This window comes from Hippocampus bargibanti, linkage group LG07 (assembly GCF_051943395.1).
Source record: "Hippocampus bargibanti isolate YZ-2025 linkage group LG07, ASM5194339v1, whole genome shotgun sequence".
NCBI lineage: Eukaryota > Metazoa > Chordata > Actinopteri > Syngnathiformes > Syngnathidae > Hippocampus > Hippocampus bargibanti.
The window spans coordinates 2,478,308-2,498,774 of record NC_142740.1 but is presented as its reverse complement, the minus strand read 5'-3'; the positions used below and the strand labels follow the sequence as shown (position 1 = coordinate 2,498,774).

The window sequence follows — 20,467 nt, the reverse complement described above, 5'->3', positions numbered from 1 at the left end:
ATTTAGAAGCACCGTTCAAAACTCTCAAGGACACTTTATAGTCAAGGGATAAGTTTTTTTCTGCGGGTGAGCAGCGGCAGCCAGAAGCGCCAGCGTTCACTCAACCCGGAAGTAACACACACACACACACACACACACACACACACACACACACACACACACACACACACACACACACACACACGCAAACACACACACACACACACACACACACACATTAAAACACTTTAAATTTCAGACTTTATGAAGTCATGTTTGGACCATGTCACGGGGACTTCTGAAGAAAAATCGATTTTACTGCCGTAATGGGGACTCCATTTCAATGTATTTAAATAATTCACACGAGCTTCACTTGTGCACAATAATCCATTTAGAATTTTATTGTCATTGAACAAAATTTAAATTGGAGATTTGAGAACCGCCAACAAAATCGAAAACACACACACACACACACACACACACACACCCAATTGCAGGTCACCGACTAAGGTTCCAGGAGGAATTCCGCCTGTGCCACCCTGACTGTGTTGTTGTCTGCTTGGCTTTCAATCACGTGGCTGAAGTCTAATTGAGCGATTTACTCTCATTCCGGTCAGCAGAACAGGGGCTAAGGGGGTGGGGGGGCTGGACACGAGTTAGGGACACTGCTCATATTCATCGTCCGACACGCACGCTCGAGTTGGAAACATTGTAGAGTTAAACCAATGCAGTAGAGAGACTCCTCAAGACATATTTGAGGAGGTGGCAAGATGGGTGCTAGCTTGACTCTGTGCTGCTGTCACTTGTATCTACAGTCCAAAAGAGTACAAAAGAAAAACGGCGATTTGCGGTAAGCAGCTAGCTACATTTGTCCATTCAAAATTGTCTGTCAACCATATTCTCTCCTTGCAGCGTATACAAAGCGTCCAAGACGACGGAGCAGTTATCCGGCGAAAGCAGCCATGACGACACTGAGGAGGACATTCCCGTCGGGCGACAGCTGGAGACTAAGGTCACGCGGGAAAGGCCTTCCGCTAGAAGGGAATCGGATGGAGAGTTGCGGGCTTTTATCAACATGAGGAATCAGGTTGACAAGGCCACAGAGGTGAGGCGCCCGGTTTGCAATAGAAGGGGGGGGGGGGTTCCATGCAAAATGGAGTGAAATTGTTCTTAAATGATTCACGCCAGGGTTTTTGTCATTGTCACTTGAATCAACTGCTTGACCCCCCCCCCCCCCCCACCAAAAAAAGACACTTGGGTCCTAATTGGAAAGTGGAGATTTTTCGCCATCTAGTGGCCCTGACTGGTAATGTAAAAAAAAGACAAACACTACCAAAAAAGCAGCAAAATGTTATTTATTTCTTTTTATCTACAGTAAAGTCTCGTTATATCGATATTCAAGGGAGTCCGAAAAAATATCGATATAACCGGGACTATCGATATATCCGACCCTGTTTGCATGTAATTTTCTCCGTGCGTGCATAGAAATAGTATCGATATAACCGGGACTATCGATATATCCGATATCGATATAACGAGACTTTACTGTAGTTCTGAAGTGGAAAGCATAAATGTTTGCAATCGATTAAAGAAGTCCTACTGTATTTTCTTTTAATCTATCTATTCATGTATTTACTTAATTATGTATGTATTTATTTACGTATTTATTTTAATTGATTACTTTATGTATTCACTTATGCATTTATTTATTTAAATTAATTAATTATTTTTGTTTATTTGTAATAATAATAATAAGAATAATGCATTTTATTTCAAAACTCTCAAGGACACTTTACAGTCACAGGAAATTTTTCCCTACAGGTGCCTATTTATTTATTTATTTTTAATTAATTAAATTGTCTTCTTATTTATTCACTTATGTACTTAATTGTTTAATTATTTTATTTTTATTTTATTTATTTGTTTATCTATATCTATCTATCTATCTATCTATCTATCTATCTATCTATCTATCTATCTATCTATCTATCTATCTATCTATCTATCTATCTATCTATCTATCTATCTATCTATCTATCTATCTATCTATCTATCTACAGTGATAATAAATGATCTTATGCCTAATTTAAAAAATCCAGTTTTTTTTAAATCGATCTTATATGTATTTTCCCAAGGAATGGGAACAGCTGAATTATGACATCCATACGTTACGCTACGCCAGACGAGAAGTGAGAGCACGATGGAAGAAAATCCTCCTGCAAATGGGTGAGACACTCTTTTCAATTCCCAAGTAGGGATAACATGCAACAAATATACGACATTTAGATGTAGTATTTATTTTTTATTTTGAGGCCGTATTTCGTGTAAGGCGTTTCAACCCACTCGTCGATGCTTTTACTTTGGTGGGGAGGGGGGTCTCTTCCTGCAGGTTATCAATCTGAGGCGGATTCCTTATTGGAAGTCAACAAGCAAAGTTATTTCAATCACTACCAGGAGGGTCTCAACAGAGCTACCGAACTCTTGACCCAGTTGTTGGAACACACTTCCTTGTTTCCTGTTGGAACAGGATATCGGACCAGATACATCTGTGTTATGGTACACGTCTTCAAATCCGAACCGTCATAATTGAGTGAATAACAGCAGCTCAGTAAAGCGTTCGTGAATGAAATGACATGCGGTTGATTGCGTAAACTAAATAATTGAGACTTCACTTGGCATCTCTATTTTGCATGGTTTGTTCAGGACCGCCTGGTGTCCCTGGACAGCGCGGAAGACTTTGTCAGACTGGCTGTGGAGAAATATCCCAAGAGACAAGATGGCTGAAACAGAGCCTGGGCTTTATTTTTATCAATGCAATGTTTGACTGTTTTGCATTGTGATCTATATTGTATAGTTTTGTTTTATTTTGACGGGGTCATGTAAATATATTGAATCCAGTTCAAAGTCAAAGTCAGTTTTATTGTCAAATATGCTAATATGCATTACATACAGCACAGATGAAATCACTGCTACAACGGTTTGCTAATGTATTAACAAACTAGTGTAAAACCCAATTCTCCTTGGTATAAGTGCACATATGTGACCAAAATTAAATGTGTTTGATTTTTGGTTGGAGAATATCATCACGTAGTTCAGCTTCTTGTTAAAAAAAAATAATAATAGCGAATTGTGATGGTTGAATTTCTTGCTTAAGGACACTTTGGTCGGGGATTGAACAGGCAACCTCTGCCTGAGCGAAAATCTGGCGAATTTCTAGCGCATATTCGTCAATGTGAAAACCACATGAAAATAACCATATTTGTGAATCTTTAAAAAAAATAGGGGTGGGTGTACATATGGGAATTATTTTGACAGAAAATATCACCAAATATTGTAACGATTCGGCAAACTTTCGAGTTTTGGTCCCGCCTTGAATTTAGGAAAAGCGCGTTGTTTCAAGTCGCGGGTCCGCCAAGCGGGCGGAGCAGAACCTTGAAACGAGCGGGCGTGTCCGTCACTAAATTCCACCCCCCACTCGGTGGCTCCTGGAATACAGCACAAACAAACGCCTGCCGCAAATACGTAGTACGGCTTCCATGCCTGGAGCCCCAGTCGGAGACCTGTCAATCAAGTCCTCACAATGCAGAATAGGAGCTAAGGAGACAACGGCAAAGTCGACAGCCGTAGACCGCAGGTATAATTTCAATGTTTTTCGTGAACTATGAAGCCGTCAAATTGTTGTTTTCGGCATCAAACGTTTCGACCGGGTGTCATTCCTTCGGAGGTGTGTTTCAACCCGGGCTAGGATGACGCCAGCTGGATTAGCATGACTAGCTTCGGCTAACGTTATTTCCCCATTGCGTTAGGCTACTACTTAGCATTAGCATTTAAGCAAAAAGGTTTGTTACCTTGCCCGATTAAATCAGCGCAAATTATTCGATTATATGTTTTTTTTATATGCAGCTGCCTTGTCAAATGTTGACCGTCGCAGCCCGGCTGGTATTTAAAAAAGCTACGATGATGATCTTCCACCGAACCCTCCCTTCGTCGTGTCACGATAAACGCACACATGCAGTAAACATAAACACATGCATGCAATATCTCAATGAAACAATCGGCGTTATTTCACATATCGATAAAATGTGTTATTCGCTTAACGGTACGGCGACCGTTCGTACGTCGTTATTAAAATGAAAACAACTAAATTTAGATGCAATAGCAAGCTATTTTTCTGGTGCCGTCTGTAAACAACTTGTGATTGAATTTCCAACGGTGTCGCTACAATAAATGAGAAGTAGATCGTTGGCCTGCTACTGTCGAATTTACCATCGAATGTTTTCAATGCATTTTGCATGAGGATTATCATTTTTATTCCGTGATATCAAAGGTGTCCACCTCAATTTGGTTCTGAGCCACATCTTGGGTATTTTTTTTCATTTTAAGTGAGGTACAGTAATACCTTGGCTTACGAACTTAATTGGTTCCCAGACAGAGCGTGTAAGGCGAAAAGTGTGTATCCCAAAAATTAATTTTAGATGTATCCCACCTTCAACAAACTGGATTCAAAGGATGATCATTGTGTGTTATGTACTTCACGCTGGCGCGTGTGGCTGCCGCTGCTTGCCCACAGAAAAACTGATCCTGTGACTGGAAAGTGACCTTGAGAGTTTGGAAAGGCGCTTACAAATGAAATGTATTATTATGTTGCACATATCAACTCGGCTGTCACTTGATTGATATTACACATGGTCATCTTTTTTTTGGTCATGTTTTCAGGTTGGCTGCGTTTGCAGCCGAGTGAGGGAAGGGAGGAGGTTTGGAAAGATGCCTTCTCCGTCTTTTAACCTCGATGCCCAAAGTAGATTTCATGATAAATGGCTCAAGATAGATTTACAGGTATGTGATGCGATCTCTCAAGGTGAATAGACAGGGGCTGCCCCATTCTGTCACTCGTCAAAATTTGGCAACTTTCAATGTGAAAACTGATTTGAATCGGTTAATGTTTTTTTTTTTTGTTTGTTTTTTTAAACATGCCTGCGCATCACATTTAAAGGACAACAGACACCTCCGACAAGTTGTGTCCATAATTTGTAAAATCACTTCAAATGACTTCTACTGAGCGTATTTTACAAAGATTCCACGGCATATAGCTATATTTTACATTTTAAGACCCGCGCTGATTTTCTTTGGCAGTGGGCCTTCTCGGCAGAAGGACTGAGCGAGATGTGGAACGAAATGGTAAAGGATGAGGAGATCACCTTTAACAGTGACGAATCAGCTCATCCAGGTATGACACCATCTTGGCACGTGTAGAATTTATTTTATTTATTTCCCCCCCTCCGACTCAACAAAATCGCCATTGGTCAGTATGACCCTGCCATTGTTTTATCATCTAAACGTGGCAAATAAGCTTACTATCTATTTGAATTACTGACGGGTTGAGTGAACGCTGCCGAGTATGGCTGCCGCTGCTCACCCACAGAAAAACCTAGCCTGTGACTGTAAAGTGACCTTGAGAGTTTTGAAAGGCGCTTAGAAATGAAATGTATTATTATTATTTATTATTAATTATTATTATTATTATTATTATTATTATTATTATTATTATTATACAATCAATGTGTATTTTTTGGGCTATATTTATGATGAAAAAAAAAAATGATTGATTTTCTTGGATTTTCCAAACAGTTCAATTTGCTCTGCATCATCCATATCAATGTGATATGGTTACAGTTATTAGTAAAAGTAAAACGATAATCGCATTACTGGAAAATGGCCACAAAGTTATACCTGACTGCATCTTTTCCATTTCGCAGAAGACAGCCTGGGCTGCGTCACAGGCCAAAAGAAAGACGAAGCCAACGACAAGGAGAAGAAAGACGAAGATGAGGCGGCGACTGCGGCGTCCGCGGCAATCCACCATTCCATCATCGAAACTTGGGATTGGGGACGACAACCAGGTCAGAACGCTTCACCATATCACATGAGGCACTTTCCAGATTCGGGTGGCGTGGAAATTGCTTGCTTTTAAATAATAATAATAATAGTAGTAATAGTAGAAATAATAATAATAATAATAATAATAATAATAATAATAATGCCTTTTATTTGAAGGCGCTTTTCGTCAGACTCAGACACTTTACAAATGCTAAAAACCAAATAAAATGTACGCCTGAAGATAAGCATACATAAGTGACATAAAAAAAACAAAAATGGCCCCAAATATTTATTTATTTATTGATTGATTGATTGATCTATTTATGTATCTATATCTATTCCTATTATCCATTAATTCCTGTATTTGGCAATTTACAGTAAAGTCTGGTTATATCGATATCGGATATATCGATAGTCCCGGTTATATCGATACTATTTCTATGCACGCACGGCGAAAATTACATGCAAACAGGGTCGGATATATCGATAGTCCCGGTTATATCGATATTTTTTCGGACTCCCTTGAATATCGATATAACGAGACTTTACTGTATTTATGTATTTATTTATGTAATGTGTATGTATGTATGTGTTTGTTTTTTTGTTTGTTTTTCAATTATTTATTTATTAGTTTATCTTTACATTTTGTTTGTTTATTTGTGTATTTGTTATTATTTGTTTTTATTTCTGCATTTATTATTTATTATTATATTTATTGCATTTATTATATATTATATTATTTGTTCATTCGTTTATTTATGTATTCATTTGGCTATTTATTTACTTGTGTATTTATGTATTTTATTTATGTAATTATTTCTTTATGTATTTATTTATGTATTTATTCATTTATTTATTTATTTATTTATTTATTTATTTATTTATGTATTTATTTATTTTTAATTATTATTTATTTATTGATTTATTTACTCATTATTTTATTTATTTGTGTATTTATTTATTTGGTTTTATTTGTGCATTGGTTTTTTTGAAATTGATTTATGTATTTATTTGTTGATTTATTTTTATGTATTTTTTGTAATTATTTATTTATGTATTTATTTATGTATGTATTCATTTATTTATTTTTTTATTTGTTTTTTTTTAATTATTTATCTATTGATTTATTTACTCATTATTTTATTTATTTGTGTATTTATTTATTTGGTTTTATTTGTGCATTTGTTTTTTTTAAATTGATTTATGTATTTATTTGTTGATTTATTTTTATGTATTTTTTTTAACTTTTGTTTTTCCATGATATAATTATTGGTTTAAATATGCATTTCTTTGTGTATTTGTTTATTTATTTGTTTTTATTTCCGCACTTATTTCTTTATTTATTTGTTTATCTATCTATGTATCTTTATCTATTCCTATTATCCATTAATTCCTATATTTGGCAATTTATTTATGTATTTATTTATGTAATGTGTATGTATGTGTTTGTTTTTTTTTGTTTGTTTTTCAATTATTTATTTATTGGTTTATCTTTACATTTTGTTTGTTTATTTGTGTATTTGTTATTTGTTTTTATTTCTGCATTTGTTATTTATTATATTTATTGCATTTATTATATTATTTGTTCATTTGTTTATTTATTTATTCATTTGGCTATTTATTTACTTGTGTATTTATTTATTTTATTTATGTAATTATTTCTTTATGTATTTATTTATGTATGTATTCATTTTTTTTTAATTATTATTTATTGATTGATTTATTTACTCATTACTTTATTTATTTGTGTATTTATTTATTTGGTTTTATTTGTGCATTTGTTTTTTTAATTGATTTATTTATTTATTTGTTGATTTATTTTTATGTATTTTTTTTAACTTTTGTTTTTCCATGATATAATTATTGGTTTAAATATGCATTTCTTTGTGTATTTGTTTATTTGTTTTTATTTCCGCACTTATTTATTTATATATGTATGTATTTATTTGTTTGTTTATTTATGTATTTATTTATTTTAAGGGGGCAGGCACCGATATTTGTCACAATAAATTTCCGTACATTTTTATGATACCTTCACGCTCGGAGCTCTAAAGATGTGAAATATAAGACAGAACATTTTTATCATTCTTCTTTACAACAGCCAAAACTCAGCTCCCCTACTCCTTCGTTTTTTTTTTTGTTAGAGGGAGTGGTTGAATGTCATTATGTTTCCCTTTCAATGTAATAAGTTAAAAAACCTTTTTTGTTACAATTTTTGACAATGTTAACATCTCCCAATTAAATAATGGACGGGCCCTCGTTTTTTGTTTTTTTTAACCCTGTCGAGTGGGGGGTGGTGCTATCTATATATTTTTTTTGGTAGTGTTTGCATAATGCGACTGGGTGGACCACTTTCATGCTGCAGGGAGATAAGGTTATGAGTTGACTTTGGGGACATAAGAAGAACTGGGAGGAATCTTTCTGACTATTGATTGAGGAAATGACATCATCAGTCACTGGATCGCCACTTGCATGAGCGCTCCGCCATCCGGGATGAGGGTTCAAACGGCACACTTCCTGCTCGCCTTCACCCACTCAGATCTCTCGCATCGGCGAGTTTTGAAACTCGAATGAATATTGATATTGAGTTTTTAAAATGGTCTTTCTCCCGTTCTTTACTAATAATAATAATACATTTAATTTCAAGCGCCTTTCAGAAATACCCAAGGACACTTTACAATAAAAACAACAATAGACACTTGACTTTCTTCCTGTTTTCAGCTACTCTGTCCTCCATTGAATCTGGAAACGAACTCGGTTCTGGAATACGGGATTGTAACTGCTCATACTGATATAACAATGTATTTTTTTTTTTCCACCAAACGTTGCGACCGTGTGGTTGACTGATTAGCTCCAACCGTGTCTTTATCGTGCGCCCCGATAGCTCGGCACAGCTGAGGCGGCGTTACTGCCGCCGCCTCTGGCCAGTCCGGATTACATAAAAGCTTAAGGAGATTTCCGAGCGGCTATTTTGGCCGTCTCGTTCGTCCCCTCGGGGGCCGGCCGGCTGCCGTGACCCCTTGAGGACAACAAGGGTGTGCTGTATAGAATAGAATAAAATAGAATGGAATCGATAGCTAGCAAGCTAGCTAGCTAGCTAGCTGGATAGAAGGATAGATAGGTGAGTAAATAAATGCGCAAATAAACGAATAGACGAGTAAATAAATGTGTAAATAAACGAATAGACGAGTAAATAAATGTGTAAATAAATAGACGAGTAAATAAATGTGTAAATAAATAAATAGACGAGTAAATCTGTAAATAAATAAATACACGAGTAAATAAATAAATTGATGAGTAGATCAATGTGTAAATAAATAGACGAGTAAATAAATGTGTGAATAAATAGACGAGTAAATGTGTAAATAAATAAAAGATGACTAAATAAATGAAAATAAATAAATACACAAGTAAATAAATAAATTGATGAGTAGATCAATGTGTAAATAAATAGACGAGTAAATGTGTAAATAAATAAAAGATGACTAAATAAATGAAAATAAATAAATAACACAAGTAAATAAATAAATTGATGAGTAGATCAATGTGTAAATAAATAGACGAGTAAATGTGTAAATAAATAAAAGATGACTAAATAAATGAAAATAAATAAATACACAAGTAAATAAATAAATTGATGAGTAGATCAATGTGTAAATAAATAGACGAGTAAATGTGTAAATAAATAAAAGATGACTAAATAAATGAAAATAAATAAATACACAAGTAAATAAATAAATTGATGAGTAGATCAATGTGTAAATAAATAGACGAGTAAATGTGTAAATAAATAAAAGATGACTAAATAAATGAAAATAAATAAATACACAAGTAAATAAATAAATTGATGAGTAGATCAATGTGTAAATAAATAGACGAGTAAATGTGTAAATAAATAAAAGATGACTAAATAAATGAAAATAAATAAATAACACAAGTAAATAAATAAATTGATGAGTAGATCAATGTGTAAATAAATAGACGAGTAAATGTGTAAATAAATAAAAGATGACTAAATAAATGAAAATAAATAAATACACAAGTAAATAAATAAATTGATGAGGAGATCAATGTGTAAATAAATAGACGAGTAAATGTGTAAATAAATAAAAGACGACTAAATAAATGAAAATAAATAAATAACACAAGTAAATAAATAAATTGATGAGTAGATCAATGTGTAAATAAATAGACGAGTAAATGTGTAAATAAATAAAAGATGACTAAATAAATGAAAATAAATAAATACACAAGTAAATAAATAAATTGATGAGTAGATCAATGTGTAAATAAATAGACGAGTAAATGTGTAAATAAATAAAAGACGACTAAATAAATGTGAAAATAAATGAATACACGAGTAAATAAATGCGTCAATAAGTAAATAGACGAGAAAATAAATATGTAAATAAATGAATAGCCGAATAAATAAATGCGTAAAACTAATCGATGAGTAAATATTAAATAAATGCCTAATACATAAATGTTAAATAACAAATAAATACATACATATATAAACATTAATTAATCTATAAATGAACAATAAATATATAAATATGAAATAATGAATAAATGCATATAAAATACATAAATATCTAATCATGAATATATGTATTACAACAATACATAAGTATTAAATACTGAATAAATATTAAATACATCCATACATATTAAATAATGACTAAATACATAATAAATACATATTAAATAATGAATAAATATGAATAAATACATACATAAATATTATTAATGAATCAATATTAAACAAATAGATAAATATTAAAAGATGAATACATCTTAAATAAATACATAAATACTAAATATTAAATAAATACATCCTAAATCATAAATGAATATTACATAATAAATAAATGAATACATCTTAAATAATAAATAAATATTACATTCTGTTTGTGATTGTATTTTATTTATTATAGTACCTATGCTTGTCTGTGTCTGTAAAGCAGGGGGTGTCAAAGTCATTTTTTGCCGCGGGCCACATTGTAGTTATGGCTTCCTGTCGAGGGCCGTTATGAATTTGGGGAACCCATTAGAATGTTTAAATCCCTTCAAATATTACATATAGAGCACACAGCAAATTAACGAATAACTCGTTTTCAAATCTGAAGTCAAGAATAATGACTTTTATTGTGGTTGACATCCAAAAATATGAAATTTTGCCTCAGATTTTAGCAATCATCATGGAATTTAACAAGTTTCATTTGCTTTCGCGGGCCGAAAAAAAATGATGTGGCGAGCCGGATTCGGCCCGCGGGCCTTGACTTTGACACCTGTGGTTTAAAGTGTCCTTAAGAGCTTTGGAAAGGTGCTTAAAATGAAATGTATTATTATTATGATTATGATGATGATGCTGATTATTATTACTATTATTGCTATTGTTATTGCTACAGTTATTATTATTATTATTACAGTAAAGTCTCGTTATATCGATATCGGATATATCGATAGTCCCGGTTATATCGATACTATTTCTATGCACGCACGGAGAAAATTACATGCAAACAGGGTCGGATATATCGATAGTCCCGGTTATATCGATATTTTTTCGGACTCCCTTGAATATCGATATAACGAGACTTTACTGTATTACTATTACTACAAAGGTAACTGGTTCGATTCCATGTTTTTTCCCCCCCAGCCTCTTTTCCGAGTACTCCGGTTTCCTTCCACTTTCCAAAAAAAACATGTTGAAATGCAGTCAAGAAGAAACATCAAAAAAAGTCCTGTAGCGTTCCTCCATCAAAACGGCCTTCCTGTGTTTTTCAGATGAGAAAGAGCTAAAAGATTGCCTGATGGTGCTGGTGGACGATCAACAAAAGCTGTCGGCCCAAATGGCCAAGAGCACGCTGTCGGCTCGCCGTCTCTGCCAACGTCTGGTCATTCTGGAGCGCTACCACATCTCGCTGAGTTACAGCATGGTGGAGAAGGACACGTTCGCCTGGAAGTTCCCCGTGCCGCCCCCGCGGCCCACCGCTGACAATAAAAGGTACTGCGAGGTCACCGTGATGGTCTTTCGCGCTGCTGACCGCTTTGTTCCTTCAGCTCGCGTCCCGACGGCAAAAGCGTTGAAGGTTTGGCCATGGTGGGCTCCAGGGCGGCGCTCTCGTTTGCCTTCGCTTTCCTGCGTCGGGCCTGGAGGTCAGGTAAGAAAAGTGCGAGAAGATCGAAAAGTTTCAACGCAGATGTCACGGTCCATTGACAATGACAAGTTAATGTCACATGATTGTTCCCCAATCATCATTTGAAATTTGATGCGGTTTGGTACCAATTCATATTTAAAGGACAACCGACGTCACTTTTTTGTTCCTTAACTGACATCAGAAAAACGTTTTATAGCATCTAAAATACCCAAAACACGCAGTATGTTATTTTTAGTCAAATGCAAAACACCAATAAAAATTACTTAAAGTGTATAAAAAGTACAGTAAAGTCTCGTTATATCGATATTCAAGGGAGTCCGAAAAAATATCGATATAACCGGGACTATCGATATATCCGATATCGATATAACGAGACTTTACTGTACTTCAATTTGAAACCGGAAGTAGCCAGTTTCAGAAGGTTCCGCCCCCTTGTTCGTGACGTCACGCCAAGACGTCTTGCCTTGCTGGAGAATCAAAACAATGGCTTCAGATTCGGAGAATATGCTTTTTTTGATACTCGTCCAGTTATTAATATGATTCAAATAATTCTGAAGAGGAAAGCATACATGTTTGCAATCGATTAAAGAATTGATTCCATGCCATTTTGAAGTATCTGGGGGCGGGAAATGTAGCACCAAAAACAGGCACAAGAGGGCGACAAAGCTCCTTGTAAGGAATTAATTAGCCCGTTTCCACAGGCTGATTAATTCCTTACGCGGAGCTTTGTCGCCCTCTTCTGCCTGTTTTCGGTGCTACACGAAGTTTTCAGAACAGCCAAATGCATTGACGTGATGGGAGGACTGCTACAATGTGTCCTTTTTTCGGTCAGGGGCGTTCCTTCAGTGACGTCACGTACGGACTCGTCACCAACTCAAAAACAAGACTTCCGGAATATTCAGCGCGAGTTTTAAAACGTAAAATATAGCTATATGCTGTGGAATCTTTGTAAAATACACTCAGTACAAGTCATTTGAAGCCATTTTACAAATTATGGACACAACTTTTCCGGAGACGTCGGTTGTCCTTTAAAACCTCCAGTGGGAATTCAATCTCGATTTTTAATCCCCTAATCCCAGATCAGAAACCATATCCTTGGCATGAAACTCCTCAGTGGTACCTCGGTTTTCGCCTGTAATTCGTTCCAGAAACCTGTTTGAAAACTCATTTCTTCAAAAACCAAAACAGCACTTCCCATTATAATCAATGTGCATTTTTTTAATCCGTTCCAAATCTTGAAAAAAACTTTTTCAAAGCAGTTTTTAAACTATTTTACAACATAAACTGTATACATAAGTAACAATACAGCAGGTTATTTTTAAAAGACAATAAAATCAAACTATAATTTGCTTTATTTTCACCAATTGTAACATCAACATGATTCGCCGTGGCGACCCCTTGAAGGGAAAAGCCGAAAGGAAAAGAAGATTAATATTGAAACGTAAGAACATTTCGAGGACAGTGGTATCTCGGTTTTTGGCTACAATCCGTTCCAGAAACCTGCTTGAAAACCCATTTGTTCAAAAACCGAAACAGCACTTCCCATTATAATCAATGTACATTTTTTTAATCCGTTCCAAGTCTTGAAAACAACTTTTTCAAAGCAGTTTTTAAACTATTTTATAACATAAACTGTATATATACATAATAAAGGAGCAGGTAATTTGTAAAATACAGTAAAAACAAACTATAGTTTGCTTTATTTTCACCAATTTTAACATTAACATTGGAACATAAAAACATCTCGAGGACGTGACATATAAAGGAGCGGAGGGCAGTTAATTGGTGCGCTCCATTTTGTTTAAGAACCGAATTTCAGTCATTAAAAAAAACACTATTTTTTTTGTTTGAGAACCGAGACGTTCAAAAACCGAGATTTGACTGTACTTGAAAACCATTCCCCAATCTTAACGCCCTATTTTTAAATACCCCCAAAACTCCCACGTAAAATATGACGATAACCTTGTCAGTCATACAACCCCAAAGCATTTGCCGTGTGCGCTTTGTCTCTCAGGAGACGACGCAGACCTTTGCAGTGAGCTCCTTCAGGAATCTCTGGACGCTCTTCGGGCCCTACCCGAAGCCACTTTATTCGACGAGGGCACCGTTTCGTCCGTGTGGTTGGAAGTGGTCGAGAGAGCCACTAAGTTCCTCAGGTGAGCCCGCCGCTCGCCGCAACCACCCCATCCAAGCGCCGTCTCACATTTTCCCCGTCCGTAGCGACATCCACGGAAACGCCAGTACCAAGGTCAACATTCCCCTACAAGACCAACATCTGGCGCTCGCCATCCTGCTGGAACTGGCTGTGCAGAGGGGCACGCTCAGGTACGAACCTCAAATACCCCACCTCGTCCTCGATGATGTCATCGCATCTCCCTAAAATGAAACCTCAAGCTTTCCGTCAATCCCTGCCCACTTCCTGTCCGCAGTCAGCTGCTGTCCGCCATCTTGCTGCTGCTTCGCCTGTGGGAGAGCGGCACCCGTGAGATGGACAACGAACGCTCCACTCAGGGCACCAGCGCGCCCCTTCTGCCCCTTTTGCAGCGCTTCAAAAACATTTACAGCAGCAAGGACGAGCCTATCCCCGACGAGGAACCGGAGGTCTTTTTTTTTTTTTTTTTGTCTTACAATCACGTAGCAGTGGAACAATAATAATAATCAAAATGATGAATTTATTTTCTAAAGATCCTTTCCACGCCATTGAGTCCAAACGAGAGTTTCCTGCGCTACCTGACTTTGCCCCAGGACAACGATTTGGCGATCGACTTGCGACAGACGGCCGTGGTCATTTTGGCTCACCTGGATCGCTTGGCCACCCCTCGCAGTCCTCCGCAGCTCAACTCGCCAACCACGCACAAGGTGACCCGCTCACTTTTTTAAATATTTTTTAATGAAGCCTTCACATTTTGGGGGAAAGGCGAGTCATCATTTCACTTTTGGGGATTTCTTGAACAGGAAAGTCACACGAATGGAAACCGAGAACACTTATTCAATATAACTGTACTATTTTCTGCAAAACTGACTGGAGTTGGGCAAATAAACAAACAAATAAATACATGAATAAACAGCTGTAAATTATTCAAAGAAAAATACAGTAAATACAATATTTATTTATACATACAGTATATATACATTTTTTTTTTTATGTATCCATTTATTTCTAAATTTATTTATTTATTTATTTGTGCCTTAATTTGTTCATTTGTTTATTTGTGTTTGCATTCATCTATTGGTTTGTTTATTTTTTAACCACCTCCAGGACCAACCATTTGCTGCACATCTTTATAACTTTGAACACAAATAATTGCAATTTCAACCGCCCCATTTATTTATTTAGTTATTTATATTTATTTATTTTCATTTATTTATTCATTTGATTATTTATTGATTCATTTATTCATTATGTATTTATATATATATTCACTTATTCACCGATTATTCATTCATTCACTCATTCATTCGTTCGTTCATTAATTCATTAATGTATTCATTCATTAATTTATTTATTAGTTTATTAAGTTATTCAGTTATTCATTTATTTTATTTAACTATTGGTTTTTATTGCGCTTGTGCTGATAAAGCGCCGGTCAGACCTCTGGCAATGTTTTCCCTTCCACAAGGGGGCAGCGTTTGCCTTTTGTCCGTGCAAGCGTTTTGTTGCAGCTTCTGCTGTTGTTCAAGCACTATGTAAATCATTATGTATGTATTGCAATGTATTTTGTACAGCCACCCTTATTTCAAGCTTATATAACTCCGGACCCCATATAATTTAGGAATTAACTATTTGAATAGTTAATAATACAGTAAAGTCTCGTTATATCGATATTCAAGGGAGTCCGAAAAAATATCGATATAACCGGGACTATCGCTATATCCGACCCTGTTTGCATGTAATTTTCTCCGTGCGTGCATAGAAATAGTATCAATATAACCGGGACTATCGATATATCCGATATCGATATAACGAGACTTTACTGTAATAATAATCATATTTGAAAGAGGAGAGTTTCGGGTTTCTTACGCTGCATTGAATGTTTATGTAGTCCTAAAACGCAATATTCTGTTGTTCATAAGGTGAATTTGTTCGTAAGTTGCTTCAGTGCTGTATTTTGTATGGAATGTATGTTGAAGGCTTATATGGTTAATATTAGTATGTTTAAGGCTTGTATAGGTAACCTGTATTGGTTTGTACTAAAAAATAAACATTTAATAAAATATATGCTTAATCAAGATATGTCCATGTAGTACATATGTTACTACAAAAATGTTCGTATGTACCGTTGTTCATAACTCGAATGTTCGTAAGTAGGGGAGCGTCTGTAATAATAATCCACTGTTGGTCTCATGCTTTTCAGGGGAACATGCAGGAGGTTATCGCTTGCGGTCTCCTGGGTTGGAAGCTTTACGCCAACTTGAACGGTCCCATCCAGTGCAAAGCTCTTGCCAACATGGGCGTCACTCAAGTGGTGTGCTCAGAAAAGGGCTTCCTCATCCTATCAAACAGCGGCACCGTTTACGCCCAAAACTACAAGAGCACCACTCTGGTGAGATTACACAAGGCCACATCGCCGTCCCTTTTTTGATATCCACTTTGTCACCGTGTATTTACAGTGATAACCTCGCTTTACGAACTTTTCGGTTTACGAACGTTAAATTTATGAAAATTTTACGGAGCTGCCACAATGAGCGATGTGTCGTTCGCGAACGAGCCCGTTCTCCAAAAAAGAAAATGGCGGCCGATATTTTTTTTTTGTCCTCTATTCCCCGCCCCCAGTCTTCGGTTAAAGCCACGTGATTGGTCAAGAACCCAGCAGTGAGGGGAGGGGGTTTAAACATTAAAGAGACAGGCAGACGACAGAGAGAGAGTGAGAAAATGGATAGAAAACAGTGACATTTGGACTTGTTTCAACTTTGATAGTTCAAAGGCAGAGTGTAGACTGCAAGGTTAAAATTCCCATCAATCAGGCTCCACAAATAACCCGCACAAGCCATCTTGATACAAAAAGCGATCAACCCAGCCTAAACAGAACAATATTGATGAGGAACTAGATAAAATTATGGCAGAGAAAGCACCTACAAGGGATCATTCCTCAAGATAGTGAATGAAGAAGGCTACATTCTTCATCAAGTGTTTAATGCTGATGAAACCGGCTACTCCATTCCATCAAGCCATCAACGACCATCACAAAGGTAAATAAAACATACATACAGTACAGTTTATTTAATTATAATACCATAGCACATTTATTATACATAAAATAAGGTCTATTTTGTGTAGTTTTAAGGCTTAGAAAAGTAGAAAATTATGTTTTATGGGGACCTGGGAACAGATTATTCTAATTTTAATGGTTTCCTATGGGAAATTAATTTTTGGGATACACACTTTTCATCTTACACACTCTGTCTGGGAACCAATTAAGTTCGTAAGCCAAGGTATCACTGTAATTATCACATTTTTATGTTTTTTCCTTGTGATAGGCACCCATGCTCATTTACGGACTGAGCTCCAGGAAGATCACCAAAGTGGCTTCCCACCCGGAAGGGCAGCACTACTTGGCCTTGTCGTCCAGCGGGGAGGTTTTCTCTTGGGGCTGCGGCGACGGCGGCCGCCTCGGACACGGCGACACTACGTACGTACGGGGTCACGCCTATTTTGCAGTCTTTAACTCATTCGCTGCCATTGTGTGAATGTATTCAGGAATTGAAAATTGTGACGTCGGGCACAATTTGATCGGGTTTTGTTTTTTCTTGCGCATGGTGTCGATAAAGCGCTGGTCAGACCATTGGCATTTATTTGTTTTTTGTCTGTTTGTTTATTTATTTATTTATTTATTTGTTTGTTTGTGTGGACGTGTGCGTGTGTGTGTGTGTGTTCGTTTGTGTAGTTATTTATTTGTGTGGTTATATATTTGTTTATTTAGTTGTTTGTTTGTTTATTTAGTTGTTTATATCTGTATACCTGTATCTATTTATATATATTTTTATGTGTTTGTTTATTTATTTATTTGTGTGTGTGTATGTGTTTGTTTGTTTAGTTATTTGTGTGGTTCGATATTTGTTTTTTTGTTTATTTGTTTATATATGTATACATGTATTTATGTATATATTTATTTATGTGTTTGTTTATTTGTTTTTTTATTGGGGTTGGGTTTTTACTCATTCACTGCCATTCACAGATTTATTTGGGAATTGAAAATATGACCTAGAGCGCCATTTTTGAATTGTTTTTTTTTTTTTTTTTTTTTTTTTTTTTTTTCATGCTTTGGTGCCGATAAAGCGCTGACCATGGCCTCTGACAATGTTTTTTTTCTTTTCCCCAAGGGGGCAGCATTTCCTTTTTTTCCATGTTCTAATAATAATAATAATAATAATAATAATAATACATTTCATTTATAAGCGCCTTTCAAAATTCTCAAGGTCACTTTACAGTCACAGGATCAGTTTTTCTGTGGGTGAGCAGCGGTTAGCATGGCCGCGCTAGCCGCCGCCGTGCGTAAGGACCTGAAGCACATCCGCCAGCGTTCACTCAACGTGGAATAACTCAAATAGATAGAAAGTTAGCTAGCTGGCTAATAGACAGTTAGATAGATAATAGATAGCCATATAGCTAGCTAGGTAATCGATAGCGAGCTAGCTAATTAGGTAGCCAGCTAGATAGCTAGTTAGCAAATAGATATCAAATAGATATGTAGCAAGGTAGCCATCTTCATAGCTATCTAGATAGCTGGCTAGATAGCAAGTTTATCTAGCTAACAGATAACTAATAGATAGCTAACAGCTAACTAATAACTAATAGATAGGTAATCGATATGTTAGCGCTTTGTTCCAGCTTCAACTGTTGTGAAAGCACTATATAAATCAATAGGTATTGTATTTTGGACAGCCACTCCCATTTCAAGCTCAGATAACTCCAGACCCATATACCTTAGGAATTAACTCTTTTTTTTTTCCAGATGAAAGAAGAGAGTCTAAGGTTACTGATTTGAATGTTTATGTAGTCCTAAAACGCAATATTCTGTGGGTCCTGCAATCAAGTGAAAATGACAAAAACCCTGGCACTGGAGTGGACACATTTTTGCACATCATCTGGCAGTCAATGAGTTAAAAAGAAATATCACACACATCACATGACACGTTTTAAGATGCGTTAAGGCACATTTTTAAGCCATCCATGCATATCTCCAGATATCTGGAAGAGCCGACTATGATCGCCGCGTTCAACGGGAAGCAAGCGGGAAAACAGGTGGTGCACGTAGCCTGCGGCAGCACGTACAGCGCCGCCATCACCGCGGATGGCGAGCTCTACACGTGGGGGCGTGGCAACTACGGTCGCCTGGGACACGGTAAGCGCCACGCATCGTCTCACTCCCACAATAAATAAAGAAATACATAAACAAACCAACTCATTAACTAATTTAAAAAAATCGCACCTCGCAGGCTCCAGCGAGGACCAACTGACGCCGATGCTGGTGACGGCGCTGAAGGGTATGAAGGTGATGGACGTGGCGTGCGGCAGCGGCGACGCGCAAACGCTCGCCGTGACGGAGAACGGTAAGAGATTAGCCTTTATTAGTGTCGCAGTGGAGACATTTACATTTCACAGTAGCCAAGTTATGGAATGAAGAGGAAAGGAAAGGCAGAAGTAGAAAAAACAAAATATAGGAGCTGCTGGAAAGGCAGCCACTCTCGCGGCGCCATCTTGAAGTCAAAAGAACAAAATAATAATAATAATAATAATAATAAATAATATGCCAACACAAAGTCATAGTCATTCAATCTTAAGCACTTTCTGCAGTTTTACTTTATTTTAATGTTATTGTGCCAATGACCAATTTATATTTGAGTTAGTGGTGCTGCTGGCGCGTCTGGCTGCCGCTGCTCACCCGCAGAAAAAAAAGTTGTTCTTATGCTTGTAAAGTGTCCTTGAGAGTTTTGAAAGGCGCTTATAAATGCAATTTATTATTATTATTATTATTATTATTATTATTATTATTATTATTATTATTATTATTATTATTATCCATTGACCAAAAGAGATTGTCTCACATGAATCTATCTATCTCACTGTCTATCTATTAGCTAGGTATCTGTCTGGCTAGCTATTAACTAGCTATTAGCTAGCTATCTATTAACTAGCTGTTAGCTATCTATCTATTAACTAGCTATTAGTTAGCTATTTAACTAGCTGTTAGCTAGCTATCTATTAACTAGCTATTAGTTAGCTATCTAGCGAGCTATCTATTAGCTATTTAACTAGCTAGCTGGCTAGCTAGCTTTCTATTACCAATCTATCTATCTCTGTATCTATCTATTAGCTACGTATCTGGCTAGCTGGCTATTATCTAGCTATCTATTTGTTAACTAGCTATTAGCTTTTTAGCTTTCTCTCGATTTGAGTTATTCCGGGTTGCTGGCGCATGTGGTCGCCGCTACTCACACACAGAAAAACG

At 36.1% G+C, this 20,467-nt stretch overlaps 2 protein-coding genes across 11 annotated transcripts in view; both read left to right on the top strand.

Annotated features, from left to right (window-relative positions):
* Window positions 1-657: 657 nt before the first annotated feature.
* LOC148895097 (melanoregulin) lies at window positions 658-3,107 on the top strand. Of its 2 annotated transcripts, none has more exons than XM_088999855.1 (5): window positions 658-829; window positions 892-1,084; window positions 2,115-2,205; window positions 2,351-2,535; window positions 2,683-3,107. In XM_088999855.1, the coding sequence occupies exons 1-5, from the start codon at window positions 750-752 to the stop codon at window positions 2,761-2,763; spliced, it is 630 nt and encodes a 209-aa protein (XP_088855981.1). In that variant the 5' UTR covers window positions 658-749; the 3' UTR covers window positions 2,764-3,107. The 2 variants fall into 2 exon arrangements, with proteins under 2 accessions (XP_088855981.1, XP_088855982.1); XM_088999856.1 differs by having other exon boundaries at window positions 667-829; window positions 2,369-2,535; window positions 2,683-3,104.
* A 368-nt stretch (window positions 3,108-3,475) lies between these two features.
* herc2 (HECT and RLD domain containing E3 ubiquitin protein ligase 2) overlaps window positions 3,476-20,467 on the top strand; it is a 105,905-nt gene continuing 88,913 nt past the window's right edge. For 8 of the 9 annotated variants that reach the window (XM_089000029.1, XM_089000037.1, XM_089000035.1 and 5 more), the window contains exons 1-14: window positions 3,476-3,613; window positions 4,696-4,815; window positions 5,113-5,206; window positions 5,736-5,879; window positions 11,644-11,863; window positions 11,920-12,020; window positions 14,032-14,173; window positions 14,238-14,342; window positions 14,447-14,618; window positions 14,703-14,876; window positions 16,373-16,561; window positions 17,496-17,647; window positions 19,203-19,360; window positions 19,455-19,568. In XM_089000029.1, coding sequence (XP_088856155.1) covers window positions 4,744-4,815; window positions 5,113-5,206; window positions 5,736-5,879; window positions 11,644-11,863; window positions 11,920-12,020; window positions 14,032-14,173; window positions 14,238-14,342; window positions 14,447-14,618; window positions 14,703-14,876; window positions 16,373-16,561; window positions 17,496-17,647; window positions 19,203-19,360; window positions 19,455-19,568 — 1,837 coding nt within the window. In that variant the 5' untranslated portion in view covers window positions 3,476-3,613; window positions 4,696-4,743. The remainder of the gene's footprint in view (window positions 3,614-4,695; window positions 4,816-5,112; window positions 5,207-5,735; window positions 5,880-11,643; window positions 11,864-11,919; window positions 12,021-14,031; window positions 14,174-14,237; window positions 14,343-14,446; window positions 14,619-14,702; window positions 14,877-16,372; window positions 16,562-17,495; window positions 17,648-19,202; window positions 19,361-19,454; window positions 19,569-20,467) is intronic. The other variant, XM_089000033.1, reaches the window with a different exon arrangement.

Excerpts from the sequence above, each read along its gene's own strand:
- LOC148895097 (XM_088999855.1), top strand. The coding sequence starts at position 750 with ATGGGTGCTAGCTTGACTCTGTGCTGCTGTCACTTGTATCTACAGTCC. Across the intron at positions 830-891 it reads AAGAAAAACGGCGATTTGCG|CGTATACAAAGCGTCCAAGA; the intron begins GTAAGCAGCTAG and ends CTCTCCTTGCAG. Across the intron at positions 2,206-2,350 it reads GAAAATCCTCCTGCAAATGG|GGGGGTCTCTTCCTGCAGGT; the intron begins GTGAGACACTCT and ends TTTGGTGGGGAG.